Below are 20,704 nucleotides of genomic sequence, written 5' to 3'. Positions count from 1 at the left end.
TAATTTAAAATCCTAATGGAAAATGTGTTAAAACGGTTAATGTAAATAAAATTTTTCCAAGCTGACCTGGCAGCTCGACCCCAGCCAGGGGCTCTGCCCCTTAGACCTGCTAGGGGTTGCCGCCCCTAGACCCCGCTGCCAGGGGCATTGCCCCCGGATCCCCGCTCGTTGTGGGTAATAAATTAACTAGAAACGCGATATGAAAAGTGATAGTAATCAATACGCATAATTGTTATACAGCTAGCCGTGCACAGTCAAGAAAGGAGTAACCATTAACGGAAGAAGTAACCGAGTTCATGTGAGTTTCTAGCCTCATTCCTTGTTATGTTTTCGGGGCTGTGTGCATACTCGATGTGATAGTTAATACACTTACCTTAAGTGGTAAGTGTATGCCTTGTATGATTTATGTATGATGATTGTTTGACGTTACGTGAACGATCTTAGGATATTGCACGTACCATTAGGCTATAAATAAAGATATGGATATTGTGTGTAATGTAAGGATGATTGCTTGTCGATACGTGAACGACCTTCGGATATTGCATGTATTGCCAAGAATAGTGATGATTGTCTCCTTATATGGATATTAAATGATAATTTATATATATAGAGTTTCCTCTACGGATAATATATAGATTGTTCCTTTAATGGAAAACCCAGTGTTCCTTTAATGGAAAGCCCAGTGTTCATTTGATGGAAAACATAGTGTTCCTTTAATGGAAAACATAGTGTTCCTTCTATGGAAGTATATAGGATGCTCCTTCTATGGAGAATATATATATAGAGTGTTATTCTATGGAGAATATAAATAGTAGGGGTAATAGTAATAGTTCTTTTATTAGATATTATGTGACGTTCCTCTTATGGATATTTACACAAGGTTAGGATATGTATGTAGGTAAGATATCTGTATGTATTGTATGTTGTCTGATTAATTAGAACTCACTCAGCGTAGCTGACTTTTAGTATGCACGCAGGTGAATATGATTACAGAGCTAGCATGAGGTTGGCACATGGCATGGATTGAATGGCTGGCATATGAAGATGGAAGATAAATGATGATTTAAATAAGATGTTGAATATTATGTTTTAACGAAGAGATCAAATGTTTTGTATCAAATTATTAAAGTCAACATTTCCGCGAAAGTTTAATAAACTATGATTTGTAGAACTGTGTTTATGAGTAAATCTGATGTTAAAGTGAGGCACCGGGAACGGGGCCTTACACACATAAGAGGAAATTAAACCCGCAATCCGTTTATTTAAACGGATTGTGTTTTGGTCATTGCAAGTTGACCAGTATAACCCATTTATTTTTTATTTTATTTTTGTAGAAATTAATTGGTTGGTATTTTATACCAAATTTCAAAACTAAAAAGGAAAGTAACAAAAGATGCTATTATTACTGTGTAACTGTTTCAAATAAAATTCTATTTGTTTTAAAATTATAAATTTAAAGTATTAGTATGAAAAAACAATAAAAAATAAAAAAAACTTTTGGGTCATATGGTTATTGTTTGAATAAACCTGCAAATATGCATGCCATGATCGTGTTAATGTAGTTAACATGATGAACGCTTCAACTTATTATTACTATTTTATGTTATAAAAAATTAGAAAATACTACTATATTATTACTATTATCATTCATTTTTCCAGTTGAATTGCTCTTTGGGAGTACCCCAGTCCGGCTCAATGCTGATGGTCCGAGAGGCCGGTTTAATGGTGGTGCAGCAGCTCAGTCTCCATGCTAAGGTTTCATACTAAGGGTATTTGTAATTTGCTTAAAAAGTCACCCTTAGCCCCTGTGGGTAGGTCTTATCGTTATTTTCACATTAGTTTTGTTTCTATTATAAGTTGTGTCAATTTGAAACTAATATTTATGGTTTTTTTATTGTGCATATAACTAGAGGTGGGGGTTTTACCAAACAGGTCGTTGCTGGGTGTTGGACTGTTGAAAAGTTGCTTGCTTTTATTATGGCCAAATTTCTAGGTAAACGTTAATTTAATCAAGCCATCTCAGTATGAGCAGGTCTAAACCTTATGACAAGTAAGTTTGTTTTGCCTATACACATTAATTAAGATCAATAAGTAACAATTTTAATAGTTAATCGATAATGTGGAATTAGATCATAGTGTTGTTTTTACTTGATGACTTCATGATATTAGTTATACATATCTGGTAATTGTAGTATTCTACTATTTTATGAGAACTTCAATAATGTTTAGACATAATTCAAGAGTTTATCTTAAGCCAAGTGAAGGTGGCTCTTTTCTAATATTTGAATTTTAGAGGATTTTTTGATATGTTTGTTTTTATTTTGCAGTGTATTTTGTTTCTTTCTTTCCAATCTGTGTTTGAGCAGTAGTTATTTCTTATCAGAAGTCAAACATTGAGTGCAGGATTTTGGATGTAACCTTTTTTAATGTTTTTAAGTCGTAGGCGGTATGCATATTGGCAATATTATGGATATTTCATAAATTGTTTATAAAATCTATAGGATCATGTGTTGATGATAGTGCAGCTCTAAAATGGTTCATAACCAATCATTCACAAAATGGTTCATATTCTTAATTGGGATAATTTGTATATTGTGGTTAGTCATCAGATTAATTGGTAGATTGTAAACAACACATGTTTGGGAGATTGTATGGAAGTCCTAACAAAAGTAACACGAGTCCTAACATTTTTGAATGGCGCCGTATATTCAACTTTCCTGGGTTAAGTCCTAACAAACAAGCAATGAGTCGGGCCAAAGCTAGGCTTGCAAAGAACTTTCTAAGCTCAACCGGCACTCAATGTTGTTAACAACTTAAGACAACTCTTTTTCTTAAAAAAAAAAAAAAAAAAAAACCGTTCTAAATTGAACCAAAACAACTTTTTTTATGCAACCTAACTTGACTTGAATCAAAAGTAACACGAGTACTATACAAAATTGTTTTTGAAAACTAAATTGTTAATTATCGAAACTAACAAAAATACAATATTTAACGAGAGGGTTAATAAACTAACAAAAATCGAGTAAAGTATTGTAAATTGTCTCCGCCGCCGCATCGCGCGGGTATTTTGCTAGTGTGTGTGTGTGTGTATATATATATGATCAGGATCATGAGAGAACTTTTTTGAAATTAAGAACTATGAGAACCATTTTGAACTACAAAAAACCCAAAAATAAAAAAAAAATCATAAGATAAAAAAAACACAAAAATGAAAAAAGTATAAAAACCAAAACTCTTATTTTATCATCCTTGTTTCATAAAAAAAAACTCGGTTTAGCTAAATTATATACACATATGTATAATATATACATATATGTTCATTTACATGTTTTTATACACATATGTATAATTTAAGATAAATGATAATGTACATATATGTATATTACGTAACTAAAGATTAAATAAAATTATAAATATGTGTATAATACGACGTTTTTTTAATGAAACCGGAATGAAATATAAAAATTTTGGTTTTTTTTACTTTTTTTAAATTTTTGTTATTTTTTGTTTTATGATTTTTTAAAATATTTTTTTAAGGTGTTTTTAATGATCCAAAATGGTTCTCAAAGTTCTCAATTTGCAAAGGGTTCTCTTAGGATCCTTACCCTATATATATATATATATGATGCATTAAGTGATTGGTGTGTTTCATTAGGCTTAGTTGGTAACTTAAACGGTCGAAGAGTTTGAATCTTGGACGCAAACTGACACGAGTTTTCGGGACTGTTTTAAGAACAGCCCCTGAAAGTTAAAAATAAATATACTTTAAACAAAATCATGTATATACCAAGGACGAGTCCGTAAAAACTTAACCCTCACCGGTTCGTGTTGCGAAAGCCGACACGAAAACGTTAAAGTTGCCTTTTTTTTAAGAAAATAATAGAGAAAATGAAAAACAAAGTATGTTACGATAACACATAAAACTTACATATTTTTATACAAAAAGTGTTTTCAAAACTTAAAACATAAAGTTTCACAAGAAAAGTTAATTGGTTTGCCAATAAATGCGAAACCGAAAAATGCGTATCGAAAGACGGAATTTAAAGGCACATTTTTCAATGTTTTTAGAATTTGGACGGATAAGTTAGGAAGCATAAAAAACCGTTTGCGAACGCTGCTTTTGAGATAAATATTTAGTGAGAATATATGGACGGGTCTCTCAAGATTTTCAAAATTTTGGTCGGATTTTCAGAAATTCTTACACGTGTAAAAAAATTGGTTTAAAAATCTAGTCGGATCTTATCCGAATGTGTCGACTCAGTCCAAATTATGTGGACTATTTTAGGAATATTGGAGAATTTATGACTAAAACACATTTTCTTTCTTTGCAAAAGGGTTATATTGAGAATTTTCCCTAAAAAATCCCTCGAAAAAGAATTCAAAAAACTAATAAAAAAATCATAACTCAAAATATAAAACAAAAACAAAAAACTTAAAAGAACTAAAACGTTTCGTCTGTTATCCTCGTTAAAAAAAATTGTCCCGAAACCCGTTTTAATCTGTTTCAACCCGGACCCATTCTGACCCAAAACTGTTGACCCTAACCCGTTCCGACCCGAACCAAAACAACCTTTTTTTAGTTGATCCATTCCTACTATAACCCGTTTTGACCCAACCCAACTCATTTGCCACCCCTAAGTTCAAGGATACAACTAGTGAACGTTATCTATTCGCCTAATCTCCTGTCATCACTCGATACCGCCGAAACTAAATGGCAAAGGCATAAACTTTTTTTATCACTCTACGACTCGCTTATTGGTTGATAACATTCAATGCGATCTATAATCTGACCTATAATCTTGTAATATTATTCTAAAGTCTTGTTGAAAAAAAAGTGATATCAGGACAAATTTAAATAAGTTTTTTTTTCTCTTAAAGACCAATAAAAATAAAATGCATAGGTACTTGGCATGTAGTGATTCAATGGCAAAAGACCATTACTAGCTAGCCCAATCCAGCCATATAAAGCACTTGAGCGCCTCAAAGTATCTCCAATTTCGGGGAAAACCCACCCGCACGAATGCTACTAGTGGTAAAAACCAGACGCCCTCAAGATTGAATTGAAGATCACAGTTTTCCTTTATTATGCTACACATACCCTCTCGAAAGTGTTGTTTGTGGGAATTAATCATGGATCTCCATTGAAATCCAGACTTTCTACAACTACACCACATTTAATTTAAGAAAAAATGAACAATATCACAACAAATTTCATTAAGTTACATTAATTATTCATAATAAAACTCTCTGCTTGTGGTGCGCGTATATAATGTATATATGTGTGAAACATCAGGTGGGCTAAAGTGAAATTGCACCAATTTTGACGTCATTATAGAAAATAACGTTAAAAGTGGTGGAATGTTAATCAGACATCATGTGGTGTCGTTGATAGCCGAAAGACAAGGGTACATGCACCAATCGCCCGGTGTCTCGATGGTTAAGTGTCATGTGCCTTATGTCTAAGGCTTGATACAAAACTACTATCGAGTCGGGGGTCTCACCGGAAATAGTCTCTCTATTCCTAAATGGTAGATATAAGACTATCTACATCTTAAACCCTACCATAGTTTTGTTATCGATAGGATATACTGAGTACGTTGATTGATGATGAATTATTCATAATAAAAAGAAAAAATCAACCAATATAAAAAGAATTAATAACTTTAATCAATTACCATAATATTATAATTATAATAATATATTATTATTATTATTGTTATTATTATAATAAATAGTATAATTAATAATATCCTTTTTCTAGATTTTTGCACACACTTTTCCCTTATGTGGACCAAATACGTGTGTTTCTTTCTTTCTTTAAATAATAAATATCCATCCTTCTCGAACCCACGAATAGACCAGCCGGCACTTATTATTACTTTCCACCATCCTTCCTCATCCCTAATTTCTTTACTCTCTCCACCCAGAATCTTCTAGAACACCCTCCATTCTTCCTTCTTCCACCATCGCCTCCGGCCACTTTTCCGGCCACTACCCATACAGGTAAACTACTACTACTACTTATTATTATTATTATTATTCAACTTCTTAAGTACTAATATTGTTACATAGCTATTATATGTCACATAGCTTCAAGTTGTTGTTGTTGTATATGTGGATGCTTATATTTTTATCTAAACAATATGTTTTTCACTTGAGATTTAACTATTTATATTATTATAATTGTGTAGTGATATTTGGAGTAGGTTTAAATGACGACTTCACAGGTGGATAAAGCCGGTGAGTCGCAACGAACGATTCCGACGCCGTTTTTGACTAAAACGTATCAGCTCGTTGACGATCCGGCCTTAGACGAAATGATTTCGTGGAACGAACACGGAAACGCGTTTATTGTTTGGAAACCGGCTGAATTCGCTCGAGATCTGCTTCCAAAATATTTTAAACATAATAATTTTTCGAGCTTTATTCGCCAGCTAAACACTTATGTAAGAACCAGAACTAGACCCTACCAATAGCTTTGTTGTTGCTGTGTGTCATTTATTACAATGTGTGTCATTTATTACAATTTACAACATTTATGTTGTGACTTATGAATCATGTTATGGACTTATAGTTAGTTTCCTAACCTTTTTGTGTATTGTAGGGATTTAGGAAAATTGTATCGGATCGTTGGGAGTTCGCTAATGAATTTTTTCGTAGAGGTGAAAAATCTCTCTTAAAGGAGATTCACCGTAGGAAAATAATCACTACGACTACACAGTCTGCTGCGCCTGTTGAGGCAACAAATGCAATCCCGTTGGTAGTGCCGGTATCAACATCTGGAAATTCAAGTGAAGAACGAGGCGGATCATCGAATTCATCACCAACGGCTACTATGATTAATATTAATAATAATAGCCAATCTAGTATTTCAAGAACACATCTTATTGAAGAAAACGAGCGATTAAAAGAGCAAAATTGTAATTTGAGATGCGAACTCGATCATCTAAGAAGTATGTGTTGTAATGTGGTTACTATGATGAGTAATTTTATGGTGGGACATCAGGAGATAGAGAATGAATCATTGGAGAAAGTTGTTGAAGGTAGCGGTGGTGATCCGATGGAGGAAGAAAATACGTGTCCGCGGTTGTTTGGGGTGTCGATTGGGGCGAAGCGTGTGAGGAGGTTAGAGCAGGACGCGATTGGAGAACGACCCGATGATGAGATGCAAGAGCAAACATCAATGTAAATTTGGAGTTGTATTTAGTTGTATTAATTTGTATTCTTGATGTATAAGTCTAGACACAAGCCAAAAGAGAAATGGTAGTCTTCACATGAGTAGACAAGACGTTACATTGTTTATTTCATTTGTATAAGTAACATGACTTAAATGTTTGTAAACTTGATTTTGTGTTGTATTTAAGTATAATAAAAGTAAAAACACAACTTGAAAGCATATCTACCATAGTGAAACTGATATGTAAGGTAAAATGTTTTGTGAATAGAACAAAATTTGAAAGTTTTGACATAACTATTTGCTTATATTTACCAAGTTTTTATGCGGCTGGTCACTATATGTAATTAACATATTATGTATCATGATAGAAAATACATTGATATTAATTTTATGGATTTAACCTACAAATATGAGCAAGATGAGCAATCAATACGCATACCATACTGATAGATTCAGTATCCATCTTTTCTGATTTTCGGTATTAGTACAATAGTGAAACCATATAGAGACAAACATTTGATACCGAATGAGTAACTACTTTTCCAGAATTAAAGTAGCTTTGGTTTATATTGAATTAGACATCATTCTTGAAACAAATATTAATATGAAAATGGACATCTATTTTGGGATGGTGGGATTGAGAAACAATCTCAACTTATTTTTTCTATAAGTGGAAAAAATGTCATGACTATGTTCTTCATAGGTTGTATAAAACTTATAATAGTTTTTTATATATAAAATAATGAACTTATATTCTTTTAGACACCTATGCAAAATTGCAAATTGTCACATTGGTTATGTAGGACCTACGTGAATGCTGACATAATAAGATGTGAATTCGGTTCATGCCTTAGTCAATTATACATCTGAATTTATTTTATTGAGAGAGGAATTGTACATATTCTTATTGTCAATTTTGGGATTTTTAAGTTTGATAATTTCTCCGGTAAAGGAAGTAGGACGTTAATAATAATAATAATAATAATAATAATAATAATAATAATAATAATAATAATAATAATAATAATAATTTATCTATATTGTTTGTTTGTGTTTTCTTTAATCATACTTTACATAGACTAGTTAGTTGTATTCAACCTTAGATTATAATTTGTCGGCCACAAGATTCATGAACATGAATCAAGATAGTAAAAGTCAAATAAGTTGGGTTCACATAGTCCCATTTGGTTTGGTTTGGTTTCTCAAACAAAATCAAAGTCTAAAGTAGGGTTGTTTAGAGTATGATTGGTTCGATCGCTTCTGATGAAAGCTTTCTGTCGAACAACTAACTATGGCTTTAGAAAAAGATAAATCGACATAAAACATATATATAAGTTTGTGTTCCAAAATGAAAAATAAATCATGTGTTTAATAAAAGAATAAATTTTTTCAACCCATGTATAGGTTATGACTTATGACCCAACAAATAATAAATGTAAACCGTTGGTTCATTTTACACAGTTACAAGTTTCAAATTGCAAACCATCAATCGTTAAAACCACACTTTCTATATCTAATACCGGAATCCTTTGTTTTTTTGAATGACGGTATTCTATTTACAAGGCTACTTGCAAAAAATAGAAGACAAAAAAACAAAAACAAGGTACAACGAGACATAAGGATTAATCAAACATGCACCATTTCTCTCAATCGACCCTCTAATTTTCTTTAATCTAGACACCACCCATTGATAGGAAAGTGAGAACCTTTACTTCCGTCACTACTTTATTTGTGGTTCGCTTTTTAAAGCGGGAGCAGAAGCTGGTCCACAATGACTCGTAGAGCCCGAGGAACCAAGGATTGATCATTAGTAGAATAGGCTTTGTGATTCAAAATGGATAGCGGCGCAGCTTGTTGCTCGCTTACCCATTATCCAGATGTAGTTTGGTTTGTGTATAGTAAAACATAAGAAAAGTTTGATCTCAAAAAAATAAATAAATAAATAACACTAGCTGAAATTTTTTTGTTGTTGTATACTTGTAATGCTCAGTTGTGTTGGTTATGGCCTAGTTTTAGACAGTGGCGGACCCAGGAATTATTTTCTTGGGGGCGATAACGGGACTTAACACTGATCTTAAGGGGGGGGGGGGGGGCGATCGGGATTTTCACATACAAATAACGCTAAAAAAAAATTTAAGGTGGGCGGCCGCCCCTTACTCTACATAGGTCCGCCTCTGGTTTCAAGTAGAGGTGCACAAAAACCCCAAACCCAGACCTGAAAAAAAAACCTGGAACCGGGTTTTTTACTACCCGATCCTGTACCCGTACCCGACCCAACCTGTAAGATACCAGATAGTGTATGCATTTCAGTACCAAAACCTGTACTCGGAACCGTACCTGATTTGTACCCGGTAATACCCGAAAATCATAACCGGAGTTTTCCAATACCTGAAACCGGGTTTTTTAAATACATGATCTACACCCGAAATTACTCGAAAAATACCCCAAAAAGGTGCAGAGCCTTAAAAAAACTCAATCTATACCCAGAAAAAACCCGAACATAGGGCATTCAAATACACGGCTTTAGAAACACGGTTCTATACACGATCTGAACCCGATACATAAGGTCTGACTTTTAAAAATAATACTCGGACCCGAACTTGTCCCGAATATGGCCAATACCTAACAATTCATTACCTGATCATACCCAACCCGTTTCATTTGAAAAACTCGATTTGCTGGTTTTGAGTTATGGCCTAGTTTCAGACTTTCAAGTTAATTGTTACCTTAAATTGGGCTGGACTGACTTGAGCCCAAAGTTTCTTTACAAACATTGTTTAACAAACAACTAAACTCATAACCTAAATTAAGCCCATATAAAAACCCAAGCCCAATAACAGTTTCAAAGGTAAACAAACTTCTAACAAACGGATTAAACAAGCTAGGGTTTCGAAACAACCACTCAACGATGAAGATGAAGACGAAGAAGAAGAAGCTCAAAGCTTCATCTTCTGAATCACATACCGCCACGTCATCATCATCACCACCACCGGACCTCCACACCGCCGCCGTGAAACTCTCCGTGGCACAAATCTGCACCTCCGTTGGATACAAACGCGCTCAATCGTCAGCTCTCGAAACCCTAGCTTCTATCACCGTGACGTATATTCAATCGTTAGCTAAGTCAGCAGCAGGTTTTGCTAATTCCACCGGCCGTACGGAGTGTAACCTCCATGACGTCATCCGCGCGCTTGACGACGTTCATTATGACGTCGGATTTAACGGCAACTCGGATGTTATTAATAGACGGTTATGTAATCTCAGTGACTCGTCGATTCTTCGTGATATAATGAGATTCGTTCGTTACAGTAATGAGATTCCGTTTGCGAAGCCGATGCCTCGCCGGAGGATTGAGCTCCGGTCAAATCCGCCGTGTTTTGGCAACGAGAGTGTGGATTTGAGACTGAGACACATACCGATGTGGCTGCCGGAGTTTCCGAAACTCGCCGGTGACGGAGAGGAAACGGTTATTATTCCGGCGGGAAGTGAAGATGAAACTGTTACGGATGGATCAGTTAAGGAAGTGAGTAAGCTGCCGGAGAAGAGGAAGAAGGTGAGGTTTACGATAGGCGGTCGCGGTGGCGGTGGTAATAAAAATGTAATTAAAATTGGATCTGGAATTGATGAATCAATGATGATGATGATACAGAATCAATGAAGAAGATGGATTATTATTAAGTTGATTGGTTGGTTATATTATTATAAGTATTATAATTATAAATTTTATTAATTTTGAATATTGTTCAAAGTGTTGAATATATTTATAAATTACAATTGAAGTTCATGATTACTGTTTTGGATGACTGGTTTTTTAATAAATGTGTGTGAATCTGATGCATTAAGGGAGTAGAGGTCTCGAGTTCAATTCTCAGTGATTGTATGTTATTATTATTATGACACTATTTTAAACTAGTTATATTACCTTTCACTCCATACTGTATTCTCTTTATTTCTTACATGCCCACACAGACAGTCGACACTCGTATTGATCGCTTGCAAATTCCAAACGAATAGAGCAAACACTTTAAACGGACAAAGACAATTAAACGAACCCTTCGTTTAGAAAATGAACGTGTTAATGCTTGTTTTATGTTCGTTTGTTGATAGTATAAACGAACAAACATAAAATGAATTTGGATGATTGATGAATGAGTATAACTGAAATAAGTCATAACTGCTCAAACGCTAACTTAAAGTAAACTTAAACATCAACATATTATGTTGAAAATTAATAATACTATATTAAATTGCTATACGTGATATTTTGATTTCATAAAACTAAACTAAGTTGTAAAGTCTTAAATATTTAAACGAGTATATCAAACTTAAATTAGTGAACACAAATCAATGTAAACAAATGCATATAAACAGACTAACATAAGCAAATGAAAAATATGAAATAGTGGTGAATCATGGGCCCTTGTAGACATGCACAAAACATGTTATATCCCAAACGGTCCGGGTTAACAATTGTCTACGTTGGTCAAGGCACTATCAAAATTGGTTCGGAAGAAACCGAATCAGATTTTAAATTGGTTTAAAGGCAAGATTGTTCAACCTGATGAAACCGGTTTGGGACAAAAAAAAACGGATTTTTTTGGATGTTTTAAAATCGGGTTGGATCCAAAGTCCAAACCAGTTTGAGAGAACGAGACGACGAACCATTATACAAACTAGCGGGTTGGATCGGACCCTAACCAGTTTGAGCTAAACCAGATTTTTTGTTTAGTGGGTCGTGTTATAAACCGGTTACCGGGCCCAAATCGGTTTTTTTACCCCACTAGGCCTATGAAGGCTATGAGTGCCACTCTGGCCCAGCTAGATCCAGTAATAGTAGAGCAGCCCAACCCAAAAAAGGAAACTTCATATGAAACAAAATATTTTATTAAAATTATGTATAACATTAAAAACACTTCATATGAAACTTCCAAAATGGAGACTATCCACAAGTTTTGACACTAAAACACATCAACACCATCCACTAAAAATAAGGAAACTACTTACTCACTCTCCAAGCACCTCCCTAGAACCACCACTACCACCACCCTCACCTCCCATATATATATCTCAACATCCTATCACCCCACCAACCTATTAGACGGGATTTCAATCATCCTCAGTTTCTGTTATTTAACGCTTCAAACCTGACTTAAAAATTCCCTAGACGGAAACTCCAAAAATAAGGTAAAACCGCTTCAAAGAAGCAACCAGGCTATCACTAAGTCAGAACGCCCATGATCACCAACCATTGATAAATTATTATCAATGGAGATCACTATAATATCAGCCCAAGGCCTTAAAACACCATCTTTATTTTCTCATAACCTCCAACCATTCATCCACCTCACCACCACCACCTCTCCCACCGGTGGACACCACACAACCACGGTGGACCATGAAGGTGGAGTGAATCCCACTTGGGGTGACAAGTTTGATCTTTCCAATATTATTGATGCTAGTAAATTTTTCTATAATAAATGTTCATGCATTTATTTATATTTATACACCAACCGGTTGTTATTGGGTCCTAGGTTGTTAGGGTGGTGTGGGATTCCGGTGGCGGATATCGTCGATGGGATGTCGCCGGTGGGGACGATGAGGCAGTTGAGTTATAGGTTGAGGAAGAAAGATGGTTCAAAGGGTCATGGTGTTGTTAATGTGATGGTGAAGTTGGATAGTTCGGTTTTTCGAAGGAAAGGTGGTTCGGATGTGCGAAGGTTGCCCGAGGTGAACTTTGGTCGGGTGGCGATTGGGATTCCGGTGAGGACTTTGCCGGCGGTTAATGATATAAATGGTGTACGCCACGCGTCCCACCGACATGTCCCACGGTAAATCAGATAGTATCAAAGTTGAATAGTGCAGTAAATTAAATGGTACCAAAGTTGGATAGTGTAGACGTGTAGTTAGGCTATGTGTAGTGAACGAGCTATAAAATGGGGCGACCTGCGTCATGTGACGCCCAGTCAGCAATGAGTGAGTTTTTGTTTTAAGGGTGCAATACTGTTGTAGCCCCCTCCCCTTATCGCCATGTCACACACACACACATATATAATATTAATAATATACATAAACAAAAGACAGGCGACGAAAACTCATCGCCCCCTCCCCTTATCGCCTCGTTTGTCGCCCGGAGGGGAGGGGGTGTTCAACTTGAAAATCGCCCCTGTCGCCCCTAACAAATCGCCCACTACACACGGCTTTGGTGGGAAGATATAATGATTTGTGAGATTAAGTTGTCGTATTTAAATAGTATAATTGTAATCTTTAAGATAGATGAACAATTTTAAATGTTTGTGTGAAAAATTAGTTGATTTCTATTATATTATAATTGTTTTGATAAAGTCAAAATTTGTTTACCAAGAAATTGTGAGGAGAAAAAAAATATCAACATCTTGAATGTGATTTGTTATGAAACACGGTTTTAACTTTCAAGAGGGATGACTTGGTCTAACTACACAAATACAAATATGAATTTGGTTAATGGGTAGATGTTGCTTTCAAACTCAAGATCCACATATCAAAAAAAAAAAAAAAAGGTTGTATCTTAGTTTCCTTGGATTAACAGCATAAAACAAAAATTAATATACTAAATTGTCATATGGGCAATTTAAATATGCTATTTTGTCTAACTAAAAAATAATTAATGTGATTGATACAAACTCATATAGCATGTGATCTTTTGTTGTCATGTTATACGGCTCATATGATCTGTATATAGTGGTGGTGTCTCGTGAACAACGCTCTACACAAAATCCATTACGACTTAATGAATATTTTGATTATAAAAGAGTAAATTATAGTAACGGTCTCATTATATGGGTGAAAACTGTCGTTATTCATTAAGGTGTGTAATGGTCTCAAAAGATGTCTAATTCTTTTTTTTTAACAATTTTCTATTGTTTATTTGATGTACTGTTGCTTTCTATATATAATACAACACATAGTGCATTAGTTGAAAAAAATAATTTTGTGTTTTAGATTAATAAAGAGTTAACTGTAAACTACTATACTAAGGATATGCGACTATGTGTAGTATGTAGTCTCACAGTCTAATCCATGTGAGTGAAAGGTGTTGTCATGTCATCGCAACGTAGGCACAAGTGCTTTCACTTTTCATATCCATTAAGATGTGTAATGGTCTTACAAGGGTTCCACTTAATTGTTCTTTATATATATTTTTAAAAAGGAATGCAGAAATGTGTGCTTGTGATTAAAAATACAATAACCAGATAATCAATCAACAAACAAATTCCCAATCAATATAACAAACATTACACAAATCTTGGATGTTCACAAACCAGAATCAAGCAAATTTCAAGAAATGCACATCCTGTTTTATTAGAAGAGCTAAAACTTATCAAAGATTTATGACTTTGGTAACGGGTAACTCGGTATGATCAACACTAGTTTTCTGGATATTAATAAGCTTAAGCAGACTACCGACGGCCAAAATCGCCTTCGGGTTAATATCATGCAGTGCCCGCGCATACAGACTTCTGCACGCGCGACATGCAGCTTCATGCAGTTCTTTGTTCTTGTTCTTATTGATACCCATCAAACAATGCCCTAATATCCTTAACATTGGTTGCAACATTTCCCATGGCAACAATATCCTCCCTTCATTCTTGATGTCACTTTCTTTTCCTTTTATTTGATCATCTTCTATTTTACCCTCATTTGGGAAATCTTTGAAGTACTCTCCGTCTTGGCCAGCCCACACGACGCAAAACTCACAAAAATCGAGCTTAGATTGAGCCGGTATATCAATGATCTTGCTATGGTAAAGCTCGAGTGCCACCCCAATGATTCGTGCACGTTTGGTGGACCGGATGGTGCCTTGTGGCTCCAACCCGGGGGACACGACAACCAAGTTAAGCTCGGTTGACGCGGTCCGGTACGGGTGTCTGCTTTCATGGTAAACACTCGGATGGGAGAGATCTGAGATGTTTATCGTGATCGCCTGCCCGTTCCGTGAAGCGGTTTCGCTGGCGTATATTGCCAGCAAAACCGCTTCGAACCCAGCCAGGGGTTTCCTTTGCGGAATCCGTGAAAGGTAAACCCCGGCTATGATGGGGAGGAAGCGCAGGACGACGAGCTGGAGGTCGGGTTTGGAGGTGTGGAATGTGTCGTATAGCCAGCGGCATAGCTGGTTGTCCCCGGCACCCGAGTCGGGTTGTCGAAGGTGTTCGGATATTTGCGAGGCGAGATCAGGGTCATTGAGGAGGGAGAATGCGGGTGAGTCGGAGGACGAGACGTGTGGTGGGACGGAGGAGATGATGGTGGACAAGGATTGGATGGCGGTTTGGGCTACGGAGAATGAGTCCGACCATGAGACTCGTTGTTCGGTGGACATTGGGTGGTTGTAGGTGGTGGTCTGTGGTGGTGGTGGTAATGTTTTCGGTGAGATAATGGTGGATCTTGATCTGATATGCTAATGTTAAATGGTTTTACAAGTTATGAAATATGTTTAAAGTGGATGTTAATCTTTTACCTTTTTTATTGGATTAACACTAATGATGGGATATAGGCAATTACCACAAATAGGTAATCTCTAACAAATTACACAGAGATATTATGTGAGCAATTAAGCACCATTAACATTCAACTTTTAACATATACTATTCCATATTTGACACTGATAAGTTATAAGAAATTACACCTAATATTATGTGACAAAAAATTTAGGCCAGACTACATACAATGGTTTTAAAAAAGAAAGCCGAAGCTGGCTCGGTTGTTCGAGAGGTCTTGATGGTCCGGTTTTGGTGGGGTTTTAAACCGATTGTTTTTAAAAACATATATTGCATTAAATAATTAAAAATATTGGGGTTATAAAGATAATACAGATAGGAAAACTTTATATTCTACTTGCTAAATGTTAAGGATCCGTTCGGTTTACATGGTCGGTTTCAAGTTCCAAAATCCAAACCATAAGCCTAACCGTAAACTATCAAAGATGTCAAAACCAAACCATATGTGTATTCGAAACCACAATAAATCTAAGTTAATAGTTAACTAGTTTAATGCAACCTTAATAAACCATGATAAAGAAAGACTTAAAACCAGAAAAGCTGATGGTAATTTCACATTACTAATGCACCACACATTCTTGACTTGACTTTCAACATTGCTAAAACCATATTCACAATTCACAAAAGTAACCATATGTTTTCACAATTCATGCTAAAAAGCAGAAACAATATTATTCAGAGGAACTTGCAACTACAAGATAACGAGATATTATACCCTTGCGTATCATTTGGTTGTCGGTTTCTTGTATCCCCACGGGTTCTGTTTCGCCCAGTTCCACTGATCCCTGCACATCTCATCAATGCCATATTTTGCCCTGAACAAAACACACAACATATTAGTTATTAGGCTAGACACATGATGTTAATATTTACCCGAATGAAAAAGGCATTTAATTACGTACTTCCAGTTGAGCTCACGTGCAGCTAAGTCAGTAGATGCATAAACTTCTGTTGCATCTCCGGGCCTTCTCGGGCAGAATTTAATAGGGATTTTCTGAAAATAGTAAGTTTGTTAGTGATACAGATTGTACAATTATTATAATGGAATGTGACATAGAGATGGTTAAAGTTATGAGGACCTTTCCAGATGCTTTCTCAAAAGCAGTCACCATTTCGAGAACAGAGGTCCCACGACCGGTCCCAAGGTTACATGCAAAACAACCTAACAAACATGATATATGTCAGCATAAAAAAGGTTTAGATGATGAGGTAATGAAGTATAACCATTTGTATAATATAACAGTTGTTGCTGACCTATATCTTCTTTAGTGAACAGCTTTTGAAGAGCGGTGACGTGACCATCAGCTAAATCCATCACATGGATGTAGTCACGAACCTGTTATCATCAATCATAACCAATTATATCACATTGTTAATATTTAATAAAGTTATTTTCAATTCAATATTTGCATACCGCAGTGCCATCGTTCGTGGGGTAATCATGACCATAAACGTTCAACTCTGGTAATCTACCAACAGCGACTTGCTGGATATAAGGCATGAGATTATTTGGGATGCCAATCGGATCTTCACCGAGTTTACCACTTTCATGAGCTCCAACAGGGTTAAAGTACCTCAGCAAGATTATTTTCCACTCGGGATCTGCAGCGTGAATATCTCGAGCAATCTCTTCAAGAAACAACTAATCAAGACAAAAGAAGAGGTTAAAATTATGTCTCAAGCTTAAAAACTCACTTACGCAGCTGCAGTTAAGTAAATAAAACAGGTTAATAGTACCTTTGTGCGCCCATACGGATTCATTGCCTTCAATTCAAAGTCCTCAACACATGGAATTCTCTTGGGCTGTCCATAAACAGTAGCAGAAGACGAGAAAACCAACTGCACAAAAACAATCAAGATTAATATTAGAACTATAACTTATAACAACAGATTTGTAAATCCGAGACCATTTGCAGATTCAAGACAGACCTTTTTGCAGTTGTACTTGGCCATGACTTGGTACAGAGTAATTGATCCAATCAAATTGTTATCAAAGTAACGAAACGGATGAGCCATGCTTTCAGCCACAGCTTTGAGACCAGCAAAGTGTATCACAGCATCAAACCTACAGACAATTAAATATCAATTTTAGGGATTAAATAACCATATGTAAACGGTAAAAGCACTAAATACTTTTACATGAAAATTAACATACTTATTCTGAGAAAACAACTTCTCCAGATCCTCCTTATTCCTGATATCACCCTGCAACCAACAAGCACCACCAAATTCAGTTCATATTACTGAGAAGTACTAACATTCTTGGACTGCAAGACTCAGGAACATAAGGTAATGGTGTAAACTACATATAACAGTTAATTTGATCATCTACCATATGTTGCGATCAATTTTACTTCTAATTAAACTAGCATTTAATAAGACAATATGTACAATTACTAGAGCACACAGCAAAACACAGAGAATCAACTCTAATTTAGCCTAAACACACAAACACACAGTAAACAATGCAAGGGCTTCAAGTTGCTAAAACCTCATACAGTTCAGCGAATTCTCCAAAAACAAACTCCTAAGACTAGTAGATAGAAATTTACACATCTCAAATTGAACTTTCGGTCCAAAAATCTCTATAAATCTCACATCATTCATCTAATTTTACTTCTGATTAAGCTAGTATTCAATAAGACAATATGTACAACTACTAGAGCACACAAGTCCAGCAAGAATTCAAATCAAATATATCATATACGAATTAGAAGAGAAGTTTTTGCAGTTTTAGGTCACTGACATCTAATCCTTTCAGATTATCTGTATAACACACAGAATCAACTAAACTAAGCCTAAACACACAAACACACAGTAAACGGAAATTATTCAATTCAGGCATCTCAAATTCAATTTCCGATTCTAAAACCTCTATAAATCTCGCAATATTCGTCAAATTCGGTACAAAATCAACAAAAACAGCAAGTTCATGAACTAACATGAAATCGAATATTATCAGCAAAACACATAGAATCTACTATAATTAAGCCTATACATACAGTAAACAACGCATATTAGGGCTCCGAACTAGTAAACAGCAATTATTCAATTCAAGCATCTCAAACTCAACTTCCGATTCTAAAACCTCTACAAATCTCACATTACTTGTCAAAATCAGTACAAAATCAATCAAAAACAGCAAGTTCAGGAACTATACCAATACCATATGAAACTGAAGATTATTAATAAAATACAGAGAATCAACCATAATTAAGCCTAAACACACAGTAAACAATGCAAATTAAGACACCGAATTAGTAAAACAGCAATTATTCGATTCATGCATCTAAAATACAACTTCCGGTTCCAAAATCAGATCAATTACAGCAAGTGAACGAGATATACCACATGAAACAGAAGATTATGAGTAAAACACAGAGAATGAACTATAATTAAGCCTAAACACACGTTAAACAACGAAAATTATTGCTCCGAATCAGTAAACATAAATTATTCAACTCACGCATCTCCAATTCAACTTCCGATTATAAAATCTCACATGAATCATCAACTTCCGTACAAAATCAATCAAAACCAGCAAGTTCAGCAACTATACCACATGAAATTAAAAATTATCAGTGAAACACACAGAATCAACAATAATTAAGCCTAAACAACGCAAATTAGGGCTTCAAATCAGTAAACATCAATTAACGCATCTCAATTTCAACTTCCAGTACCAAAACCTCTACAAATCTCGCATTACTCATCAAATTCCGTACAAAATCAGAATGAAACTGATGATTATGAGTAAAATACAGAGAATCAACTATAACTAAGCATAAACAACGCAAATTAGGGCTAAAATTGAACTTACTGTACTAAAACTTCTACAAATCTCACATTATTCATCGAAATCAGTACAAAATCAACTATAATTAAGCCTAAACACAGATTAAACAACGATAATTATTGCTCCGAAGTAGTAAACATCAATTATTCAATTCACGCATCTCAAATTCAACTTCCGATTCTAAAACCTCACATTAATCATCAAATTCCGTACAAAATGAATCAAAAACAGCAAGTGAACGAGATAAACCACATGAATTCGAATATGACAAGTAACACACACATAATCAACTATAATTAAGCCTAAACAACGCAAATTAGAGCTCCGATTATAAAATGATTACAAAAACAGCAAGTTGAGAAAGTATACCACATGAAAGTGAAGATTAAGCGATAGCTGAGGTCCGACGAGATCTCTAACTCGATCAACAGCTTCCACAACGGAGTTATCAAGGTTATCGATGACCGTAACCTTGAATCCTTGATGCAGCAGTTGCACCACAGTATGTGTGCCGATGAATCCAGCACCACCGGTAACCAGAATCGATGACGTCATCGCTTAAAAGTTTGTTACAGAATGAATGCTTGCTTGGTAGTGTGAAACTGTGTATGTGAGAATGTAGAGAGAGAGTTTGTTTGTTTGTTTGTTTTGGGATAAGCGCGAAGGATATGTAGTGTGATGTGTGTGTGTGTGTGTGTGTGTGTGGGTATTTATAGTGGTGTGGGTGGGTAAAGAGGCCGTTAGAAATTATAACTGATTTGGTTAGGCGGTTACAGATTATTACAGATTAACCTTTTTGAATGTAAGAAATAGTAGATGAGATGGTGGACGGGTAAGAAAGAGACCCGGTGTTTAATTGTTCGTGAATTTCGTTTATGTTCGTTTATTTAATAAACGAACGAATATGAACAAAAATTTGTGTTCGTTTATTCTCGTTCGTTTATGTCGTTTATTTATGTTCGTTTACATATTAATAGATATTATCTACGTAATGATTTTATATTTATTCAGTTGTGTTCGTTTATGTTTGTTTGTGTTCATTTATGTTTCTTTATCTTAGTTAAGTTTTGTTCGTGAAACGTTCGTTTAGAATTTATACGAATGAACACGAATGTTTTTATAGGCCTACATAGTGTTTCATGTAACTCAGGTTCGATTTTTCCCCCGACATGTAGTTTTAGAGGCACAGAGACTAGACGA

The 20,704-nt window shown here is 35.3% G+C and overlaps 4 protein-coding genes across 5 annotated transcripts; 2 read left to right on the top strand and 2 right to left on the bottom strand.

The window, feature by feature from the left end:
• The first annotated feature begins 5,887 nt into the window (after window positions 1-5,887).
• LOC143625393 (heat stress transcription factor B-2a-like) lies at window positions 5,888-7,338 on the top strand. Its single transcript, XM_077095734.1, has 3 exons — window positions 5,888-6,003; window positions 6,192-6,446; window positions 6,605-7,338. The coding sequence occupies exons 2-3, from the start codon at window positions 6,213-6,215 to the stop codon at window positions 7,187-7,189; spliced, it is 819 nt and encodes a 272-aa protein (XP_076951849.1). The 5' UTR covers window positions 5,888-6,003; window positions 6,192-6,212; the 3' UTR covers window positions 7,190-7,338.
• Window positions 7,339-12,271: 4,933 nt separating this feature from the next.
• On the top strand, window positions 12,272-13,009 carry LOC143625348 (protein SRC2-like). The gene has a single exon (XM_077095700.1). The coding sequence runs from the start codon at window positions 12,443-12,445 to the stop codon at window positions 13,007-13,009; it is 567 nt and encodes a 188-aa protein (XP_076951815.1). The 5' UTR covers window positions 12,272-12,442.
• A 1,495-nt stretch (window positions 13,010-14,504) lies between these two features.
• On the bottom strand, window positions 14,505-15,812 carry LOC143625392 (uncharacterized). Its single transcript, XM_077095733.1, has one exon. The coding sequence runs from the start codon at window positions 15,528-15,530 to the stop codon at window positions 14,535-14,537; it is 996 nt and encodes a 331-aa protein (XP_076951848.1). The 5' UTR covers window positions 15,531-15,812; the 3' UTR covers window positions 14,505-14,534.
• Window positions 15,813-16,304: 492 nt separating this feature from the next.
• Window positions 16,305-20,109, bottom strand: LOC143625483 (bifunctional UDP-glucose 4-epimerase and UDP-xylose 4-epimerase 1-like). 2 transcript variants are annotated; one of them, XM_077095798.1, is made up of 9 exons: window positions 19,874-20,109; window positions 17,864-17,913; window positions 17,638-17,773; window positions 17,446-17,547; window positions 17,123-17,350; window positions 16,963-17,044; window positions 16,788-16,870; window positions 16,611-16,702; window positions 16,305-16,523 (listed from the first exon to the last, which is right to left on the bottom strand). In XM_077095798.1, the coding sequence occupies exons 1-9, from the start codon at window positions 20,057-20,059 to the stop codon at window positions 16,433-16,435; spliced, it is 1,050 nt and encodes a 349-aa protein (XP_076951913.1). In that variant the 5' UTR covers window positions 20,060-20,109; the 3' UTR covers window positions 16,305-16,432. The 2 variants fall into 2 exon arrangements, with proteins under 2 accessions (XP_076951913.1, XP_076951914.1); XM_077095799.1 differs by lacking the exon at window positions 19,874-20,109 and adding an exon at window positions 18,875-18,934.
• Window positions 20,110-20,704: the final 595 nt, after the last annotated feature.

The sequence above is a fragment of the Bidens hawaiensis genome, unplaced genomic scaffold (genome assembly GCF_021521415.1).
Source record: "Bidens hawaiensis isolate Kalapana, Puna unplaced genomic scaffold, B.hawaiensis_p1.1 tig00004105_1, whole genome shotgun sequence".
Classification (NCBI taxonomy): Eukaryota; Viridiplantae; Streptophyta; class Magnoliopsida; order Asterales; family Asteraceae; genus Bidens; species Bidens hawaiensis.
Note: the sequence above shows the minus strand (reverse complement) of the source record. Positions and strands in the feature narration are given on the sequence as shown.

Excerpts from the sequence above, each read along its gene's own strand:
- LOC143625393 (XM_077095734.1), top strand. The coding sequence starts at position 6,213 with ATGACGACTTCACAGGTGGATAAAGCCGGTGAGTCGCAACGAACGATT. Across the intron at positions 6,447-6,604 it reads TTCGCCAGCTAAACACTTAT|GGATTTAGGAAAATTGTATC; the intron begins GTAAGAACCAGA and ends TGTGTATTGTAG.
- LOC143625348 (XM_077095700.1), top strand. The coding sequence starts at position 12,443 with ATGGAGATCACTATAATATCAGCCCAAGGCCTTAAAACACCATCTTTA.
- LOC143625392 (XM_077095733.1), bottom strand. The coding sequence starts at position 15,530 with ATGTCCACCGAACAACGAGTCTCATGGTCGGACTCATTCTCCGTAGCC.
- LOC143625483 (XM_077095798.1), bottom strand. The coding sequence starts at position 20,059 with ATGACGTCATCGATTCTGGTTACCGGTGGTGCTGGATTCATCGGCACA. Across the intron at positions 17,914-19,873 it reads TTAATCTTCACTTTCATGTG|GGTGATATCAGGAATAAGGA; the intron begins GTATACTTTCTC and ends TGTTGGTTGCAG. Across the intron at positions 16,703-16,787 it reads TTGAGAAAGCATCTGGAAAG|AAAATCCCTATTAAATTCTG; the intron begins GTCCTCATAACT and ends TACTATTTTCAG.